The 20,885-nt window shown below is 38.9% G+C and overlaps 1 protein-coding gene across 1 annotated transcript in view; it reads left to right on the forward strand.

The window, feature by feature from the left end:
• LOC139767104 (uncharacterized) overlaps positions 1-20,885 on the forward strand; it is a 415,796-nt gene that overhangs the window by 88,866 nt on the left and 306,045 nt on the right. Inside the window, 1 exon segment of the mRNA XM_071696092.1 lies at positions 3,083-3,223. Coding sequence (XP_071552193.1) covers positions 3,083-3,223 — 141 coding nt within the window.

A 20,885-nucleotide genomic window follows, 5' to 3' on the forward strand; every position in this document is an offset into this window, starting at 1 on the left:
GTTTCAGTGGGGCAGAGAAAACCTTGTTAAATTTAATGCCTCCAAGACCCAGTTTCTACCCATCTCTCTTTTGGGAACTCCTCAACTCTCATCTCGTTTGATGGTTCTGTAATTCCACCCCTTGACTCAATGAGCGTACTTGGTATTACTATGACATTCAATCTTTCTGGAAACCCCACATTATAAGAATAGCGAAGTCTACCCCAAGAAACTGGATGTCCTGTTTAGATGTTGAAGCATCTTTTCTTATGAACAGTCGCTCTGTTTATACAAAGGATTGATTCATCCTTGTATGGAGTACTGCTCTCACATGTTGGATGTTTAAAGCTCTGCATTATCATTTGACAGGGTTGAATTGAAAGCAGTCCGACTTATAAACTATCCCAGGGTAGCTTCCAGACTTGACCCCCTTGCCCTATGCCATAATGATGGTTCACTTTCCCTCTTCTGTTGGTGTTACTTTGGTTTTTGCTCCTGTGAGCTGGCTGCTTGTGTGCCCCCCACCACTGGGTAGACCATGCAATACTCGGCAAGCTGCCATGTCACATGATTATTTTGTGGCCATCTGCAACTGAAGGGTGGGCTGTTTTGATAACTGCTTCTTTTCATACGCCTCAGAGATTTGGAACTCTCCACTTTCTCATGTCTTTCCCAGTAACTATGACATGGCACATTTAAAAGACAAATTTTTCACTTCCTCCATCCTTCAGAGTTTGCATTTACTTTCCCTTGTCTTTTCTTTTTCCCCTTCATAATTCTCTTTATATTTCAATAATGTCTGGCCTTGGTGTGGACTTTTTTCCATGACTGGAGCCTTGAATATAAAAAATAGATAGTTGGGCCATTACACCTATAGAAGGTCTAGAGAATAGCAATAAAAACTACTGAGATTAAGGGTGCAAAGTTACAGGGAAAGTTTAAAGGGTGTAGATATGACCACCTTAGAAAAGAGTTACATAGATACACAGACCCAAGGTCCAATCGAGGTGGTGTGGCCTTTAAGGAAAAAATGATGCAGTCCACTTAAAAGGAGTAGAAGGATAGCAAAGCAAAAGCTCTTTCCCCACCCATCACTTAGAAGAGTGGTGGGTTACCTGATCACAACCTTTAAGTTTTTCTTCAAGAGTTGTAGGGTAGAACAGTCAGAGGACATTAACATGAAATTAAGTAAAAAACTTTTTGAAAAAGATCAAAGGAAATAGTTGTATAGTGTGAGTGATGGATGAATAGAACAGAATGACTAAGGACATGGTTAATGAAGACAGTGGACATAGATTTAGGTTGTATGATAGTTGAGAATATTAAAGAGAATGAGCCCTGTGAATATAAGACTCTCCTCATTCAATACAAATAGGTAATTATGCACACTTTTCAGTAAGTTTTGTGGCAGTTGAATCACTACAATGCTGACCATCCTGAAAATGGGTTGAGTATATGAAAGCAGGTGATTTTGCCTAAACCTTTCATTGGATAGCATTAAGACAGCAGTTTTTCATAAAGCTTCTCAGTCTAGCATAGCACTTTTCATAATTGCCCTCTGCAAAGCACAGTATCTGTCTTTTCTTTCATGACTTTGTCTTTGTGCCCTACTTAGCCTGTGTTTTACTTCAGTGATATTTTTTTTTTATGTTGCTATTCATTGGTCCTCAGTGAGTGATGCAGTAGCATATCAGGGCAGTTTATGAAACAGGAAGTTTGCTAATGATCTCATTGGCAATGAAGGGGTCTACTCTCTAGTTATCAGACCTAATCTTAAAATTACAGCTGAGATCAAGTTTCATCACACTAGATTGAGCTATTGTTTAAAGGAAAATGAAGAGGTATTACGATACATGTTACCAATGGTAACTTCAGCATTAGTCAAGGTGTCTATAAGGCAGACCATTACTGCTAATGAGGTTATTAGTCAATTGTGTGACATGACATGTTCCCTTGTTTGACAAACCAAATGGTGAGTGGTTGTCTTTCCATTAGTTATCTTGATCCCAGTCAGGAGCAACATTACCAGGAGCATGGTTCCCTGGATAACTGTAACCCTCAGGGTAGCCACCCACAAAGCAGACCATCATATGGGAATACCTCAAGTCACAAACTTAACAGTAAAACAGGGCAGTTTTGAGTTCTTTTTGTGTTTTTATATAGTGTATTTGAAATGAAAAAGAATACATCTGTTTCAAAGGCAGCTGTACAGGACCTCATTTTTTCCATAAGTTTATGATTTTTAAACCTTGTCTTTTCCATTGTTTACATTTAATGATGTGTAATTCATTGATATTCATTGGGATAGAAGTGTTCACCATAGGCGAAGCTATGTTATACTTGAATTTTCACTGTTACACCATCTAATGCATTGATTAGCTTGATGATGACATACCGTTGTATACAATTTGTACAATTATATGTGTTTTGAGTGAATGGTATATATGAATTCATATATGTAAGTAGAACAAAAAGATTAAGTTAATGCCTATTTTCAAGAGCAAACTACTTTTTACACATGCAGCAATTACTGTGTATTTCTTTAGGAGTGTTTTAGGTAATATAGTTTTGAGTGGGTTTGACATGGGTTTCAGTAGCATGGTAGTCAGTGTGTAATTGCATCTTGATTCCATTAGGAAATGTACAATTTTTTGCTTTAAACAAATATTTGTATTGTGTCATTACCAGATGACTACAGGATTTGTAGTGATGTGACGCAGATTAGGTGATACTTTGCATATTAAAGATGAAATGAATGTTGTATCATTTATGTGGTTGTAAGTATGTTGGAATATACAAGGCTTCATGGGTACAAGTTTTTTAATTTTCTCTACAAGTTTCACAATGAATACATTGGTTAATGGCTAATCCTCTAAAGCTACTATACCATTCACTCCTTTAGAAGCCTTGGCTTGGAATTATGAGTCTTTGCTTAAAATAATATTGAAGGAGAGGGTTAAAGATTTTGGATGTTATACCAAAGATGAGAATGTAGTTACTGTGATGGCAGTTTGTATTATCGCTTGTATTGCAGTTTTAAAATGAATAAGCTTTAAAAGAATTTTGTTTGTTATCATTAAAATTAAATTTTTTTGGTATACAGCTGCACTGAGAAAACTGAGAACGCGAACCCTGGCCGTTTTGCTGTCTCGCTCGCTTGCAGACAAAAATCTGAAGAGCTGGGCCAGGAAGAGACCTTCGTGTTTCTCCTGTGAAGAGGCACCTAGGCCTCAACCCAGCAGAGGTAGCCCATTCCCTTCTTCCTCCCTTTATGCAAAATCCTCCCTTTCCCTCTCCCATCTAATGAATCTTAGCCCATCATTGTGGCAATAGAAATGCTGGCTGAAATGGTGGTAAATGCTTTTATGTTGGCATTCAGTCTGATAAACAGCTTTGCATGGCCTCATGGGTTAAATTCATTTTTATGTTCTGTTATGGTGCTACTGTTTATATTATCAGGATGATGTACTGTGTTCTAAAAAAAAATACAGTTATTGAGTCAAGTGGCTGAATATAATTTTTCTGGACTTTTTAGTACTGTTGTGTGATGTGGAAGTTTGTCACGCAGATTACAACAAACCATCCCACAAACAGTTCTCTTACAGTGTCATGCCTTCTGATGTTAGTGCATTTGCTTGCTTCATCAGTTGTGTAAGGGTACATGAGAAGTCCTCACATATTTAATCATCTCATTATATAAACAATCTTCCAATAGTAGTAGAGTGGCTCATAAGGCTCTCTCTCACACACACACACACACACACACACACACACACACACACACACACACACACATACACATGCAAGTCTCCTGCCATTTAAGTTGGGTCAGGCATCAAGGCACTTCTCTCATTCCATCATGTCCTTGGCATTTTTTTGTGTCTTTCATAAGATGTATAAGTAAATTGTATAACTATTTTTTTTTCAAACTCAGTTGACTACTCCATGATATCTCATATCCATTTCTGTATCTACATCGTTTAACTTTCTCCAGCACTCAGTTTCTTATTATCTAGAAAGATGGTCCTGTTATTTCTATCCTTGCATCCTTATCTGTGCTGTCCCAAATGCCTGTTTATGTATGCAACTCTTCACAAACATGTTCATACTGTTGTTTAATCACAGTCTTTGTCTCCTTCCTTCACTTTCTTTTACCTTTCTCAGTATCTTTCTTACATATTTTTATATCTGTTCTTTCTTATTGCCTCAACCATGTTACCATTATGTTATTTTTCACATTGTCATCTCTCTGTTCCATTAATGATGACATCTCTCATACTCTGTTCATTCTTTTTATTTTGGAAAGTATTTTTGAAATGATATCACCATTGCTTGTGTTATCTTTTTTTGGCCCCTTTATGTAAACCATTTTCACTCAGTCCACCAGGCAGCTAGAATTGTTCTCACTTGAAAGTTCTCACTCCTTCAAACTTATATCTTTATCCCTTATAACCTTCACAGATCTGCAAGATTTTAGCTACATTTTGGCACATTCTCAGATATATCAGTATCTGTGCTTCCAGTACTTTCAGTTTTGAACCATATTCTCTCTCCAAATCTTACATCCTTTTCAGGGAAGTGATATCTGCTCTCTTGGTATGGACCTGAATTTCTTTAATGTGGATTTGTTCATGGTGTGTGCCTCATAATGATTCTCCACTTTTCCTTGCACACTCATGTACTTCCACTTTTGTTTGTGTTGTCCTTCAGGATACACACCATGCTCTTGACTTCCATTCTGTCTTACTTTCTGAAAATACTTTCAAACTTCGTTTGTCTTGGTGAGATAAATTTTTGTTTCATCACTATATTTGAAGTTTAACACTCAGGCACAGAGTACTTGAGCCTACACTCTCTTGGCTAATCCTCTTGAATGCCGCTGAAAATACTTCATAAATCTGTGAATTGTAACCTTTCTCTTTTCCTGTATTCAACCAAGTATCACACTTTACTCTTAACACTGCTATGTCTGCTAATATTGTTTGCATTCACCATGATTTTCTTTTTTCATGGTGATGCACAGAGATTGCTTTCCAGGTCTTTTCATATCACTTGTTTGTTTTTAATAGGAACATCATTGAACATCTTCTTTCATATTTTTTATTCATCACCTTCACTTTTATATCTCAGACCTCAGTTACTATTCTCTTGGCAGTATATTAAGATTTGTTAGTATAACCTATCTGAGAAGTATTTAGACTTTAATGCTGACTCAGTCACTGAAGTTATTGTTACTTAAGACAGATGCTTCTTCTGTACAGAATCCCATAATTGCATGTGTAGTTCTCCATCCATCCCACACACTTTTGACAATCTGCTCACACACTTTTGAATTAATTTGGTCTTGAGCCATTTCTGGATTGTTAAATGTTACATACACATTTTTGTTTCTTTAAGTACCATCAGAGATTTTAAAGTTTTACTAGTGTGAAAATAAATGGAATGAAAATACACTGTATCCTTGTTGAGGAAGGAATGTCAGTATTCAGCTATTTTCAGCCAAATTTAGATTAGTGAATAAATTACAAAATGATTGCCTATTTCTTTATAGTGACCTTTTCTAACAAGACATTTTATTGGAAAACTCTGCATTATTTATGCATTTGTCATAAATCTTATATGTGTGTAACCATTTTGAAAATTGCGTATAATCAGATGACTAAAGTTGTAATGTGTAATTAGATGTACTGTTCCCACTTTTAGCAGATCTAAATTCTTGTGGATAAATCCCAGATACATGAAAGTCCTTTACCCAGCAAGGATAGTGACAAGTTTTATCTAGGTGAGAGGTGTTTGGATCTGTATTTTTGGTGCATGTGCCTGAATTGCCCACAATACAGGTATACTGATATAAAGCTGTAGTACTAGAAAAGGCTTTATTCTTATCTCATTACTCATTAAAGTTCAGAAAGTGACATCAGAAACTTGTCTTGTACAGCGCAGAACTAGTGGCTTCAAAATTATATGTTGAATCTACAAGTATATTGCTGTGCTTTCTTGTTATTAGTCTGTCATTTTTCATATTATCCACATTATCGTATTACATAGCCTATTCCTTCATGGTGTTATGAGCAAAAGCAATGCCTCTCACTCTCTTGCTTGAAATGTAACTGTGAATCTTTTAAAAAATAGTGACTGCAGAATTTCATGATTGGCTCAAACCTGCATTGTTAAATGGGACCAAATATCCTTGTATGTATAGATAAATTTGTGTGTTTGATTGATTTGCTCCTGAGTCAGTGCACTTTGGTGTTCAGTACACCTGGAGACTAACTTAGAATTCCCACAGACCAAGGGAAATGGAGAAAGAATGAAGCTTGTAGTAGAATGGCATTTGCTTCTTACTGACCTGGGAAGCACTGGTATTGCTTTTTGTGTAACATGCATTAAGTGCTAATTTACTCATAGACTTATTTGTTACTTGGGTATTTTTAGTCATTAAAGTTTTTAAGTGTTAAGTGTATTCTATAACTTAAGCATATTCAGAAAATGACTTTTATATGAAATGATTTATCTTTGTGAATATACTTTGTTTACAATTTTGTATGGTTAGGTGTGTTCATATTAGCTAGGTGTTATTCTCTTACATTAAAAGTATGGAGATTTTGAGTGCTTCATAGATACACTGTTATTGGGAATTGTCTGAGTAGATTTTTTTTTTCATGTTACAACCAAGTTTGTACATCATTCCTGTCATAGTACATAACCATGCACGTTGAACATAAGATAATGAATACTATTTTAAATCTATTAGTAATGTAGTTGCAAAAAAATTTTGGTACTGAGATGGTTGTAATTGCTCCACAAAGGGGTCAGTCAGATGCTACACATGGGCATCTTGGCCTGTTCACTAAAATTTTGAATGGAATAGGAAATCGCTCCACTGGATTTCAACTGTCTCCTTGGGTCAGTTTTGGCTGGGTGAGATATGTTTTGCTGATATCATAATACTGATGAATTCAGTAACTAAAGAAATCATTTGAAAGAAAAAAGAAAGACAAGAAACCTTAATACTTAAGGCAATGACAAACACTGAACTTAAAAAGTGTCAATACCAACCAGGATATGGTGGATATGTGTGCCAGTGGACTGCTGCCTCAAATGGCATGACTGAATAAAAGAACAGTGCAGCAGCTTGGTGTTAGACTGAGGCATAGGGGTGAAAAGAGCCAATAAGACCATTTTAGGATATACACATTGCTCATTTCATCACAGGAATACCAATACTAGCCTCAGAATAAGGTTGACTTTTTAATCACACAGGCTAGAGCTGTCCAAAATGTTATCATCCATGTGGCATCATATCTGTCAGCATTAGTTTGTAGGCATAGAGTGTAGAATGGCAAGAGGGAAGCAGTGATGGCATGTGCTAGAGTGGTAGAGAAGTGGATGCTATGTGGAAGGTTGGCTGGTGAGAAAAGGTAATGAGTAGTGGGATGACAAAGTAAAGTTGTTAGAGAAAGAAAAAACAAGCGTATTTGGGTGATACTTATAGGGAAGTGCAAGTGATTGGGAGATGCATGAGAAAGCAGTAGAAGTCTAAAGAGTTGTGCAGTGGCTGAAAAAGGGCAAATGAGAATTGGGGAGAACAAGTATCAGCAAATTTCATGGAAAACAACAAAATGTTTTGGAAGGAGTTTTATAATGTGAGAAAACACAAGAGAACAAATTGAAACATTGATATAGGGGGCAAAGGGGGGAGTTGTAATAGATAGTGACAGGGTGAAGAAGAGATGTATTGAGGACTGAAGGATTGCTAAATGTGTTGATGATAGAGCAGCAGATGTAGGGTGTTTAGGTAAGGGAGTTATGCAAAGTGAGTCATGGTAAGTGGTTTGATGAGAAGTAGTTTAGGAAGGTGAATGAGATAGATGGTACTGCAGTTGACTTTCTTAAGAAAGGATATGAGTGCATTTTTGATTGGTTAGATAGGATTTTCAGTGTGTGTGTGAAGCATGGTGTCTGAGGATTGGTGGAATGCATGTTTAGTACCATTGTATAAAGGCAAGTGGGCCAATGATAAGTTTGTGAATTACACAGATATAAGTTTGTTGAGTGTACCAAGCAAGGTATGTGGAAGAGTGGTGATTATGAGGTTGGTAGCATTCACAGATCATTGGACAAGGATGTGATAGAGGATGTGTGGATGAGTTGTTTGATCTGAAGAATCCTTAGAGAAGCAAAAGGATTTACATATGACTTTTATAGACCTGTAGAATGTATATGATAAGGTTAATTCAGGTACTATGAAGAAGGTTTTATGAAAATGTAGTGTGGGGTAAAGCTATAAGAAGTAGTGAGGAGTTTTTATCATGAGTGTAAGGCATGTGTATGGGTGAGTAGAGAGGAAGGTGAGTGGTTCCAGGTGAAGGTGGGACTTTGGCAGGGGTATGTGATGTCACCATAGCTATATAATTTGTTTACTGATGGGATGATGAAGGAGGTGAGCATAAGGGTATTGGAGAGAGGTTCAAGTATACTATCTGTCAGGGATGATTGGGGCCTGGGAAGTGAGGCATTTGTTAGTTAATTTCTGATGACGTGGTGCTGATGGTAGGTTTGAGTGAGAAACAGAAGTTAATGTCTGAGTTGGGGAGAGTGCATGCAAGGAGAAAGTGTGAATGAAGGCAGGTTAGTTGGGATGTAAGTTTGAATGGAGAGAACTTAGAGGGAGTGACATGATTTAGATACTTGGGATTGGACATGGCAGTGAATGGAACCATAGAAACTGAGATGAGTCATAGGTTGAGTAAGGGGGCATAGGTGTTAGGATCATTCAGGGTGAAAATGGGTATGTTTTAATGTATAGTAGTCCTGATGGTATTGTATGGATGTGAGAAGCAGAGGGGACAAGGATAGTTGGAGATGCAAGGATGGAGTAAAATAGATTTTGAATGCTCGGAGTTTGAATGTACAAGGAGGGCGTAAGGCATGCATATATTAGTGTGACTTGGAGTAATGTGATGTACATGGGGCAGCTTGCTGTCATAGACTGAACCATGAAATGCAAAGCAACCAGGGGAACATGGGGCTTGGATGTGGAATGGGGGCTGTGGTTTCGGTACATTACACATGACAGCTTGAGAGTGGATGTGAGAAAATGAGGCCTTTTCTTTGTCTGTTCCTGGCACTTTTTCATTATTTGGAGAAATGGCAAACAATTATGAAAAAATACAGTTTTTCATACAAAAGAGATGCTTACGTATAATTAGAAATAAATTATTATAACAGCAAGATGTTGCAAGTACTGTAATGACTACCCACACTAGTGCTACCAGTTTTTTGACATTTGCTAATGAAAACTTTTTTGACTTTTTATGATTACCATCATTATTTAGTTTTCTTAACAGAAATTGAACCAAGGGTCACAGCTTAACCACTTGGTGGTTGCTGGTTGGGCAGTCCTAATGAAGACTCAAACACACACAGACATGCAGGTCTCCGTGGTGTAGTGGTTAGAGTTACTGACCAAGAGTTAGCATGGGCCAGCATGGGTTTGAATCCTGGGCATAGCAGTCAACCCACACCTAACCCAGGTGTTCATCCTCCCTTCAGGGCTGTTCAGTAAATGGTTACCTGGCTTAGGTAGGTGTATGTCATTACCTATTTGTAAATACCACTTTGTCCTGTACAGGGAGGGTTTTGCAGTTGTGGAGCCCCATCACACGAACATTTTCTTCTGTCATGCCTCTGCATGGTGTCTGCATTAACCATGTCTTCAGTATTTAATTCCATTTATCCATCACTTTTATATTGTAAAAGTACTTTTTTTTTTACAAGTTTTGTGCCTAATTTCATGTCATGTCTTCTTCTTGTCTTATCCCCACATCTTTCAAAGAACTGTTTACTATTTGTCATGAATCTAGTTTAATAACTTAAAGATTGTGATTAGGTCACTGGTCTCTCTTCTTTGTTCTAAGATGAGAAAATTTAAGGCTTCTAGCCTTCCACTGTAACTCAGCTCTCTTAATCCTGATACTATCTCTGTTGCCCTTTTCTTGACCTCCATTATCGCTTTGTGCTACTGTGGGTGCACAGCCCAAACTTGAGAAGTGTATCCAAGTTTTGGCATCTGTAGGATGCAAACAGCTTGCTGAATATTTCCTTTTTCAGATACTTGAAAGGTTTTTTGGTATTTGCCAGTAGATAGTTTGTCTCCTAAACTATTCTCTTCATGTGGGACTAGGGTGTCAACTCCTGAGTCCTGAGGCCAGTTTTGCATTGTGTTTAGGTCCCCTCTGCTCACTTTCAGAATGTACCTAGTACCTACACCTTTTGTTCTCTTCCAGATAGGTATGTATAGGTTATTATGTCTTTGTACTGTAGAGGGAGGTATTTTACACAAAAACATTCTCTTTTGTACTGTAGAGGGAGGTATTTTACACAAGAACATTCTCTACTCTCATACAACTTGTTAAACTAATGAAAGCTGTCTGCATTTACCATATCTTCCAGTTTATTCCCTTCATCCACCTTTCTTAAACTTATAGTATAAGAGTACTTTCTTTAAATCTTTTTTAACAAGTTTCTTGTTTAATTTTATGTTATGACCATTTGGTTGTCTGCATTTACCACATCTTCCAGTTTATTCCCTTCATCCACCTTTCTTAAAGTTATAGTATAAGAGCACTTCTTTAAGTCTTTTTTAACAAGTTTCTTGCTTAATTTTATGTTATGACCATTTGGTTGTCTTACCCATATATCTTTCAAAAGACTGTTTCCCATTAACATCATTAGTCTGGTTTACAAACTTTTACCCATATATCTTTCAAAAAACTGTTTCCCATTAACATCATTAGTCTGGTTTACAAACTTAAAGGTTTTGATCAGGTCATTCCATACTCGTATGTCTTCCATGGTGGAAAAATTTAAAGTTTAACCTTTTCCTATCACTTATGTACCTCAGTTTTAGTACCCTCTTTGTTGCCTTCCTTTGGACCTTCTCTAGTTGCTCATTGTGCAGTGATGAAACTCCTTACATATATTCTGGTTTTGTTCTTATGTAGGACATTCCCAGCTTGCTATGTATTTCTTTATGTATACACTTGGAAGGTTATGTACTACCTGCCAGCATACAGTTTGTGTCCTTAATTATCCTCATAATGTTGGACTCCAGCAACAAGTTGGGGATGATGTGAACTCTCTCACCCACAGAATCTTGAAACTTATTTTTTGCTAGATTATGAATGTAATGAGGCCTTCTTTCACTCTGTCCCATCCTTATTACTTTATATTTGCCTGGGTCAAATTTCATGACCCATGTATTAGACCAACTTTGGAGTCGAGTAGGTTCCCTTGTAAGTTGATGCAATCTTGCTGTTTTTCTTACCGTATGACCTTTGCATCATCTGCAAACATATTCAGGTAGGAGTCCATTCCTTTTGGCATGTCATGCACGTGGGTCAAGAAAAGTGATGGTCTAATAACAGATCGATCCTGCAGCTTTTCGCCGCGGCCACCACTCATTTGGAGAAGGCTTCTCTGATATGTGTCCTGTGTTTCCTTCCACTGAAATAATCTTCTGTCAAGGGGAGGAGTCTTCCTCTTATATCTGCCTGATGCTCCAGCTTCTTAATCAGCCTTCCATGTAGTACAGTGTCAAATGCTTTTGGGCTGTCCAGATGCAAACAGTCCATATAGCCTTATGTGTTATCTAAAACTGAACTCACTCTCTTGTAGAAATCTAAGAGGCTAGTTACTCATAACCTCCTTTCCCTAAACCCATGATGTCTATTTTAGATTTCTCATTTGTAGAGAGTCATCCAGTTGGAATCTGATTATCATTTTCAGTGCCTCATTGATCACTCACTGGGGAGACCAGTCTGTAGTTCAGTGTCTTCCTATTCTTTTTATTGGTGGTTAAGACATTTGTCCTTTTACACTCTTATGGCACTTTGCCTATCCCCAGTAACATCTTTTACAGTACTCAAGAGGTCTCTTTAGTGTGTCTGCACATAAGGTGAAATTTCATCAGGACCATGAGTGTTGTTTGGGTCAAGACCTTTTATTATTCACTTAATGTCTTTTCATGATAACACAGTGTTTTCAAAAACCTTCTCCCCCTCCATTTCAGTTATTTTGGTGCAAAAATGTCTTCCTTTATAAGAATGCTTTTGAACTTGCTCACTACCTTACATACCCTTCCATTATCCTTTACAATTCCTTCCTTTGATTCTCTTACCTGCATTAGCTGCTCTTTTTCACAATATTTACTCAAGATGAGTTTTTGTAAAAGTTTTGGATATCCTTTGCTAGTCCACGACATTCTATTCAAAGTCTTTTTGCTCCTACTTTCTTACCCTCTTATGATCTATTCCTGGCTCTCTTATATCTTACATGTGCTCTCTGGCTGGAGTTCTTTTTATATCTTCACCACTGCCTATATCAAAGCACCTTTGCTTTTTGACATATTTGATCTAACCATTCCCTTTTGATTCTCTCTTCCTGTTTATTGGAGGTTAGAGGTAGCCATGTTCCTGATTTGCAGATTTGCAGAATCTTTCATCACAACACCCTGCCTCCTGGCTGCTGAACACCACTAATTTTTATGGTAACAGATTGGGTAGATATCTGTTACCACAGAAATTATTGTTTGTATGTGTTTGTGTGTGTGTTTGTAATTACTTATTTGTAAAAATGAGATGATGCTTTGGAGAAGGTTCATAATCTGTGAAAAGCAGAACAATTGGGAACATCGGTGAAGGGGCAAATGGGGAGGTGGTAACAAGTAACGATAAAGTGAGGAGGAGATGAAGCATATATTCTGAAGAGCTGTTGAATGTTTGATGATAGGGCTCCAGATGTTGGGTGTTTGGGTCAGGGTGGTATGTGAAGTGAGAGAATTATGGTTAAGAGAGAAAAGGTGATAAAAGCCTTAAACAAGATGAAACTTGGGAAGACAGGTGGAGTAAATGGTATTGCAGTTAAATTTTTTAAGAAAGTGGTTGACTTGTTGACTAGTTAATTAGGATTTTCATTTTTTGTATGGATCATGGTGAGTTGCTTATGTATAGTGCCAGTGTAAAAAGACAAGGGGGACAAAGATGAGTGTTGAAACCACAGAAGTATAAGTTTGTTAAGTCTACGTGGTGAAATGTATGGATGAGTGGTGATTCAGAGGGTGAAGACGTGTACAAGACATCAGACTGGGAAGGGAAAAGTGTAGTCTCAGAAATGATAGAGGATATGTGGATGATATGTTTGTTTTAAAGAAATGTATGAGAAATAATTGGAGAAACAATTGGATTTGTATGTGGCATTTATGGATCTAGATAAAGCGTATGATGTGGTTGATAGAAATGCCTTGTGGAAGGTCATGAGGGTATATGGTATAGGAGGAAAGCTTCCAAGAGGCATATGGATGAGGGGGAATAGAGGAGAGTGAGTGCTTCCAATAAATGTTCATCTGCAGCGGGGGTGTGTGATGTCATGTGACCTACAGCTTTTTGATTTGTTTGTGGATGGGGAGGTAAATGCAAGAGTTTTGGAGAGGCAAGTATTCAGCATGTAGGGGGTAAAGGTGCCTGGGAAGAGAGTTGGTTGTTGTTTGCTGATGATACTGCCCTAGTGGTAGGTTCAAGTGAGAAACTGCAGACGTTTGTGACTGGGTTTGGAAGAGTGTGTGAAAGGTGGAAGGTGATAGTAAATGCTGAAAAAAACGTTTTAAGATTTATCAAGATTAAGTGACAGGTTAGTTGGGGTGTGAATTTGAAAAGAGAAAAAATTGGTGGAAGTGAATGTTGTAGATACGTAGGAGCAGACAAGGGAGTGAATGGAACCATGATTGTGTAAATGAATCATAGGGTTCTGGGAGTACGGAAGAATGTGTGGAAAGAGAGGTCATTACCTGGGAGGGCAAAAATTTGCATGTTTGAAGGTATTGTAGTCCCAACAATATTATATGGATGCAAGGCATGGGCAATGAATAAGGGTATGTGTAGGAGGGTGAATGTGTTGGATATGAAATGTTTGAAGACAATATTAGGTTTGGTGGTTTGACCGAGTAAGTAATAAGAGGGAAAGAGAGAGGTGTGGTAATAAAAAGAGTGTGCCTTGGAAAGATCTGTGGGGCCCGGATGTGGATAGGAAGCTGTGGATTCAATACATTACACATGACAGTTCGAGAATTAACGTGAGCCATTGGGACCTTTCTTCAGTTGTTCCTGACACTACCTCATTAAAGCAGGAAGTGATGATCAAGTGTGAAAAAATGTACTCTATAAGAAGAGCATTTTGCACTAGTGGGCCCCCATCTCTTGAACATTCACTAAGTTCATACAATTTCTTACATGTATGAAAGCTGTCTGCTTCATACAATTTCTTACATTTATGAAAGCTGTCTGCATCAGCCACATTGTAAGTCATTTTCCTCCATTAATCCCCCATTCACATATCATAGAAGTGCTTCTTTTCATCTTTTTCAACAAGTTTCTTGATTAATTTCATGCTTTGTCCTCTAGTTGATGTAGGTTAATGAGAAAGATGAGAACTTTACAGCTCACCCTACAAAGGAAAGAAAACCTATCAAGTGATTATTTTACATAGACTATTAACAGAAAATGCTGTAGGAAACAGCAAAAAAAGAAGAAAATGAAAATGAAATAACACAAAATACTTTTACTCATATGCAAAATGCAATCCAGAACCACAAACTCCATTGGTCCACTTAACACTGACATAGGTAACTTTACAGACTACTGCCAAGTTGAGTGGTATTCTAAAAAGGCAATATTGATTGGTATTCACCAAGCCAAAAACAGCTTTAAAAATGAATGACCCTACAGAATTCTTCCTAAACAGTTATCCCCAATTGTACACATTGTAGATATCGCCCTCTCAACAAGATTTTGAGAGAGCCAGTGAGAACATTCCCATGTGCTTAGCCCCAGGCCCAAACTCATGGAACTGGGTTTTCATAAAGAAATGCAAGACACCCCTAGTATATGCACTAGATATCCTCCACGGAAAAAGTCTAGATTCTGATATTATTCCTGTGAGTCTGAAACTGATCCACCATACTCTACTCCACAAAGGTGGAAATAAAGCAGTCCCAAAATACTGTTGACTGATAACATTACATCACACATCAGTAAAATCTTTGACAAAGTCTTAAGAGGCAAGCCAACCAAATTTTTTATTTATTTTATTTTGCTTTGTCGCTGTCTCCCGCGTTTGTGAGGTAGCGCAAGGAAACAGACGAAAGAAATGGCCCAACCCACCCCCATACACATGTATATACATACACGTCCACACACGCAAATATACATACCTATACATCTCAATGTACACATATATATACACACACAGACACATACCTATATACCCATGCACACAATTCACACTGTCTGCCTTTATTCATTCCCATCGCCACCTCGCCACACATGGAATACCATCCCCCTCCCCCTCATGTGTGCGAGGTAGCGCTAGGAAAAGATAACAAAGGCCCCATTTGTTCACACTCAGTCTCTAGCTGTCATGCAATCATGCCCGAAACCACAGCTCCCTTTCCACATCCAGGCCCCACGCAACTTTCCATGGTTTACCCCAGATGCTTCACATGCCCTGATTCAATCCACTGACAGCACGTCAACCCCGGTATACCACATCGATCCAATTCACTCTATTCCTTGCCCGCCTTTCACCCTCCTGCATGTTCAGGCCCCGATCACTCAAAATCTTTTTCACTCCATCTTTCCACCTCCAATTTGGTCTCCCACTTCTCCTCGTTCCCTCCACCTCCGACACATATATCCTCTTGGTCAATCTTTCCTCACTCATTCTCTCCATGTGCCCAAACCATTTCAGAACACCCTTTTCTGCTCTCTCAACCACGCTCTTTTTATTTCCACACATCTCTCTTACCCTTACATTACTTACTCAATCAAACCACCTCACACCACACATTGTCCTCAAACATCTCATTTCCAGCACATCCACCCTCCTGTGCACAACTCTATCCATAGCCCACGCCTCGCAACCATACAACATTGTTGGAACCACTATTCCTTCAAACATACCCATTTTTGCGTTCCGAGATAATGTTCTCGTCTTCCACACATTCTTCAAGGCTCCCAGGATTTTCACCTCCTCCCCCACCCTATGATTCACTTCCGCTTCCATGGTTCCATCCCCTGCCAGATCCACTCCCAGATATCTAAAACACTTTACTTCCTCCAGTTTTTCTCCATTCAAACTTACCTCCCAATTGACTTGACCCTCAACCCTACTGTACCTAATAACCTTGCTCTTATTCACATTTACTCTTAACTTTCTTCTTTCACACACTTTACCAAACTCAGTCACCAGCTTCTGCAGTTTCTCACATGAATCAGCCACCAGCGCTGTATCATCAGCGAACAACAACTGACTCACTTCCCAAGCTCTCTCATCCACAACAGACTTCATACTTGCCCCACTTTCCAAAACTCTTGCGTTCACCTCCCTAACAACCCCATCCATAAACAAATTAAACAACCATGGAGACATCACACACCCCTGCCGCAAACCTACATTCACTGAGAACCAATCACTTTCCTCTCTTCCTACACGTACACATGCCTTACATCCTCGATAAAAACTTTTCACTGCTTCTAACAACTTGCCTCCCACACCATATGTTCTTAATACCTTCCACAGAGCATCTCTATCAACTCTATCATATGCCTTCTCCAGATCCATAAATGCTACATACAAATCCATTTGCTTTTCTAAATATTTCTCACATACATTCTTCAAAGCAAACACCTGATCCACACATCCTCTACCACTTCTGAAACCACACTGCTCTTCCCCAATCTGATGCTCTGTACATGCCTTCACCCTCTCAATCAATACCCTCCCATATAATTTACCAGGAATACTCAACAAACTTATACCTCTGTAATTTGAGCACTCACTCTTATCCCCTATGCCGTTGTACAATGGCACTATGCACGCATTCCGCCAATCCTGAGGCACCTCACCATGAGTCATACATACATTAAATAACCTTACCAACCAGTCAACAATACAGTCACCCCCTTTTTTAATAAATTCCACTGCAATACCATCCAAACCCGCTGCCTTGCCGGCTTTCATCTTCCACAAAGCTTTTACTACCTCTTCTCTTTTTACCAAATCAACCAAATTTATGGAAGTGAATAAGCTACAAAACCCAGGACAACGTGGTTTCAGGGTGGGAAGATCTTGCCTTTCTTAGTTGCTTGACCATTATGATAGGACTGTCAAGCTTTGGAAAACAAAGAAAATGCTGATATGATTTACACAGATTTTGCAAAAGCATTTGACAAATGTGATCATGGTGTCATAACACAGAATTTGTGAAAGATAGGAATAACTGAAAAAATTGGGAAATGGATAAACAACTTTTTAACAAGTATATCGAAGCTTTGGAACTCCCTTCTCATGTCTTTACCAATAACTATGACCTGGCACATTTCAAAAGACAGGTCTTTCACTTTCTCAAAAACTCGTAAATACTTTCCCTAGTCTTATCTCTCTCCATTTCATAATTCTCTCTATATTTCAATTAAGGCCCAGCCTTGATGTGGAATTTTGTCCATGAGCAGAACCTTCAACATAAGAAAAAAAGAATTACTTCCAGTGCCTCTATATGAAAAAGTTTAGTTCCCCAAGGAACTGTACTTGCACTTTTCCTGTTCCTCATTCTTATATCTGACATTAACACAAACACAAACCACAGTAGTGGAGAAAATTTCAACTCTCCAGGCTACAGAAAGTGAAGAAGTCAAAAACAACACAGAATACAAGACAGTCAAAGACTTTATCATAAACCAAATGAATAACATGAAAGATATTGGAGTAACATCTTTCTAAAAGGGGAAACAGAAGGAGTCATGTGGGGAGTTCTCACCTTCCTCGAAGGCTCAGATTGAGATGTCTGAATGTATGTGGATGTAACAAAGATGAGAAAAAGGTTAGATAGGTAGTATGTTTGAGGAAAGGAACCCAGATGTTTTGGCACATTGTAACAAAGCTCTAGGGTAAAGGGGAAGAGTGGTTTGGGAATGTCTTGGGAGTAAAGTCAGGGGTTAGTGAGAGGACAAGAGCAAAGAAAGGAATAGCACTACTCCTGAAGCAGGAGTTGTGGGAGTATGTGAGTGTAAGAAAGTAAACTCTAGATTGATATGGGTAAAACTGAAAGTGGATGGAGAGAGATGGGTGATTCTTGGTGCCTATGCACCTGGTCATGAGAAGAAAGATCATGAGAGGCAAGTGTTTTGGGAGCAGCTGAGTGATTGTGTTAGCAGCTTTGATGAACGAGACCAGGTTATAGTGATGAGTGATTTGAATGCAAAGTAATATGGCACTTGAGGGTATAATTGGTGTACGTTGGGTGTTCAGTGTTGTAAATGGAAATGGTGAAGAGCTTGTAGAGTTGCGTGCTAAAAAAGGACTGGTGATTGGGAATACCTGGTTTAAAAAGAGAGATATACATATGTAGATAGGAGAGATGGCCAGAGAGCGTTACTGGATTACGCATTAATTATAGGTGTGTGAAAGAGAGACATTTGGATGTTAATGTACTGAGAGGGGCAGCTGGAGGGATGTCTGATCATTATCTTGTGGAAGCAAAGTTGAAGGTTTGTAGAGGCTTTCAGAAAAGAAGAGAGAATGTTGGGGTGAAGAGAGTAGTGAGAGTATGTGAGCTTGGAAAGGAGACTTGTGTGACGAAATACCGGGAGAGATTGAGTGCAGAGTGGAAAAAGGTGAGAGCAAATGACGTAAGGGGATTGGGGAGGAATGGGATGTATTTAGGGAAGCATTGATGGCTTTCACAAAAGATGCTTGTGGCATGAGAAAGGTGGGAGGTGGGCAGATTAGAAAGGGTAGTGAGTAGTAGGATGAAGTAAGATTGTTAGTGAATGAAGAGAGAGGGGTTTGGATGATTTTTGCAGGGAAGTATTGCAAATGACTGGGAGATGTATAAAAGAAAGTGGCAGGAGGTCAAGAGAAAGGTGCAAGAGGTGAAAAAGAGGGCAAATGAGAGTTGGGATGAGAGAGTATCATTAAATTTTTGGGAGAATAAAAGATGTTTTCGAAGGAGGTCAATAAAGTGTGTAAGACACGGGAACAAATGGGAACATTGGTGAAGGGGGCTAATGGGGAGGTAATAACAAGTAGTGGTGAAGTGAGAAGGAGATGGAGTGAGTATTTTGAAGGTTTGTTGAATGTGTTTGATGATAGAGTGGCAGATATAGGGTGTTTTGTGATGATAGAGTGGCAGATATAGGGTGTTTTGGTTGAGGTGATGTGTGAGGTAAAAGAGGGTCATGGAGAATGGTATGGTAAACAGAGAAGAGGTAGTGAAAGCTTTATGGAAGAAGAAAGCTGGCAAGGCGGCGGGTTTGGATGGTATTGTAGTGGAATTTGTTAAAAAAGGGATGACTTTGTTGTTGATTGGTTGGTAAGGATATTCAATGTATGTATGGTTCATGGTGAGGTGCCTGAGGATTGGCAGAATGCATGCATAATGCCATTGTACAAAGGATAAGGAAATAAAGGTGAGTGTTCAAATTACAGAGGTATAAGTTTGTTGATTATTCCTGAGAAATTATATGGGAGGGTACTGATTGAGAGGTTAAAGGCATGTACAGAGCATCAGATTAGGGAAGAGCAGTGTAGTTTCAGAAGTGGTAGAGGATGTGTGGATCAAGTGTTTGCTTTGAATAATATTTATATTTATTATACTTTGTCGCTGTCTCCCGCGTTTGCGAGGTAGCGCAAGGAAACAGACGAAAGAAATGGCCCAACCCCCCCCCCCCATACACATGTATATACATACGTCCACACACGCAAATATACATACCTACACAGCTTTCCATGGCTTACCCCAGACACTTCACATGCCTTGATTCAATCCACTGACAGCACGTCAACCCCGGTATACCACATCGCTCCAATTCACTCTATTCCTTGCCCTCCTTTCACCCTCCTGCATGTTCAGGCCCCGATCACACAAAATCTTTTTCACTCCATCTTTCCACCTCCAATTTGGTCTCCCTCTTCTCCTTGTTCCCTCCACCTCCGACACATATATCCTCTTGGTCAATCTTTCCTCACTCATCCTCTCCATGTGCCCAAACCACTTCAAAACACCCTCTTCTGCTCTCTCAACCACGCTCTTTTTATTTCCACACATCTCTCTTACCCTTACGTTACTCACTCAATCAAACCACCTCACACCACACATTATCCTCAAACATCTCATTTCCAGCACATCCATCCTCCTGCGCACAACTCTATCCATAGCCCACGCCTCGCAACCATATAATGTATGTGAGAAATACTTAGAAAAAGAGATGGATTTGTATGTAGCATTTATGGATCTGGAGAAAGCATACGATAGGGTCGATAGAGATGCTTTGTGGAAGGCATTAAGAGTGTACGGTGTGGGAAGAAAGTTGCTAGAAGCAATGGCAAGTTTTTACCAAAGATGTAAAGCATGTGTAGGAGTAGGAAGAGAGGAAAGTAATTGGTTTCCGCTGAATGTTGGTTTGCGGCAGGGGTGCGTGATGTCTCCATGGTTGTTTCATTTGTTTTTGGATGGGGTTGTTAGGTAGGTGAATGCAAGAGTTTTAGAGAGAGGGGGAAGTATGCAATCTGTTGTGGATGAGAGGGCTTGGGAGTCCAGGCTTGAAGCTAAATGCAGTGACCCTCTCAGAATCTTGTATTGATAAGGTGATATATGCCATGTGTACAGTTGGGGGATTGCTGTTTAGGAAGAAGTTATACTTAGGGGATTGCTGTTCAGGAGGAAGTCTGTTGGATCATCCTATTTTGATATTTTTAGCTTGTTGAATACTAATTTATATTGCCTTTTAAGAGTCTTGCTCATCTCTTGGCAGTTTTCTGTAAAGATACTTTTTTCTGTTTTGAGTGGGCCA

This window comes from Panulirus ornatus, chromosome 4 (genome assembly GCF_036320965.1).
Source record: "Panulirus ornatus isolate Po-2019 chromosome 4, ASM3632096v1, whole genome shotgun sequence".
NCBI lineage: Eukaryota > Metazoa > Arthropoda > Malacostraca > Decapoda > Palinuridae > Panulirus > Panulirus ornatus.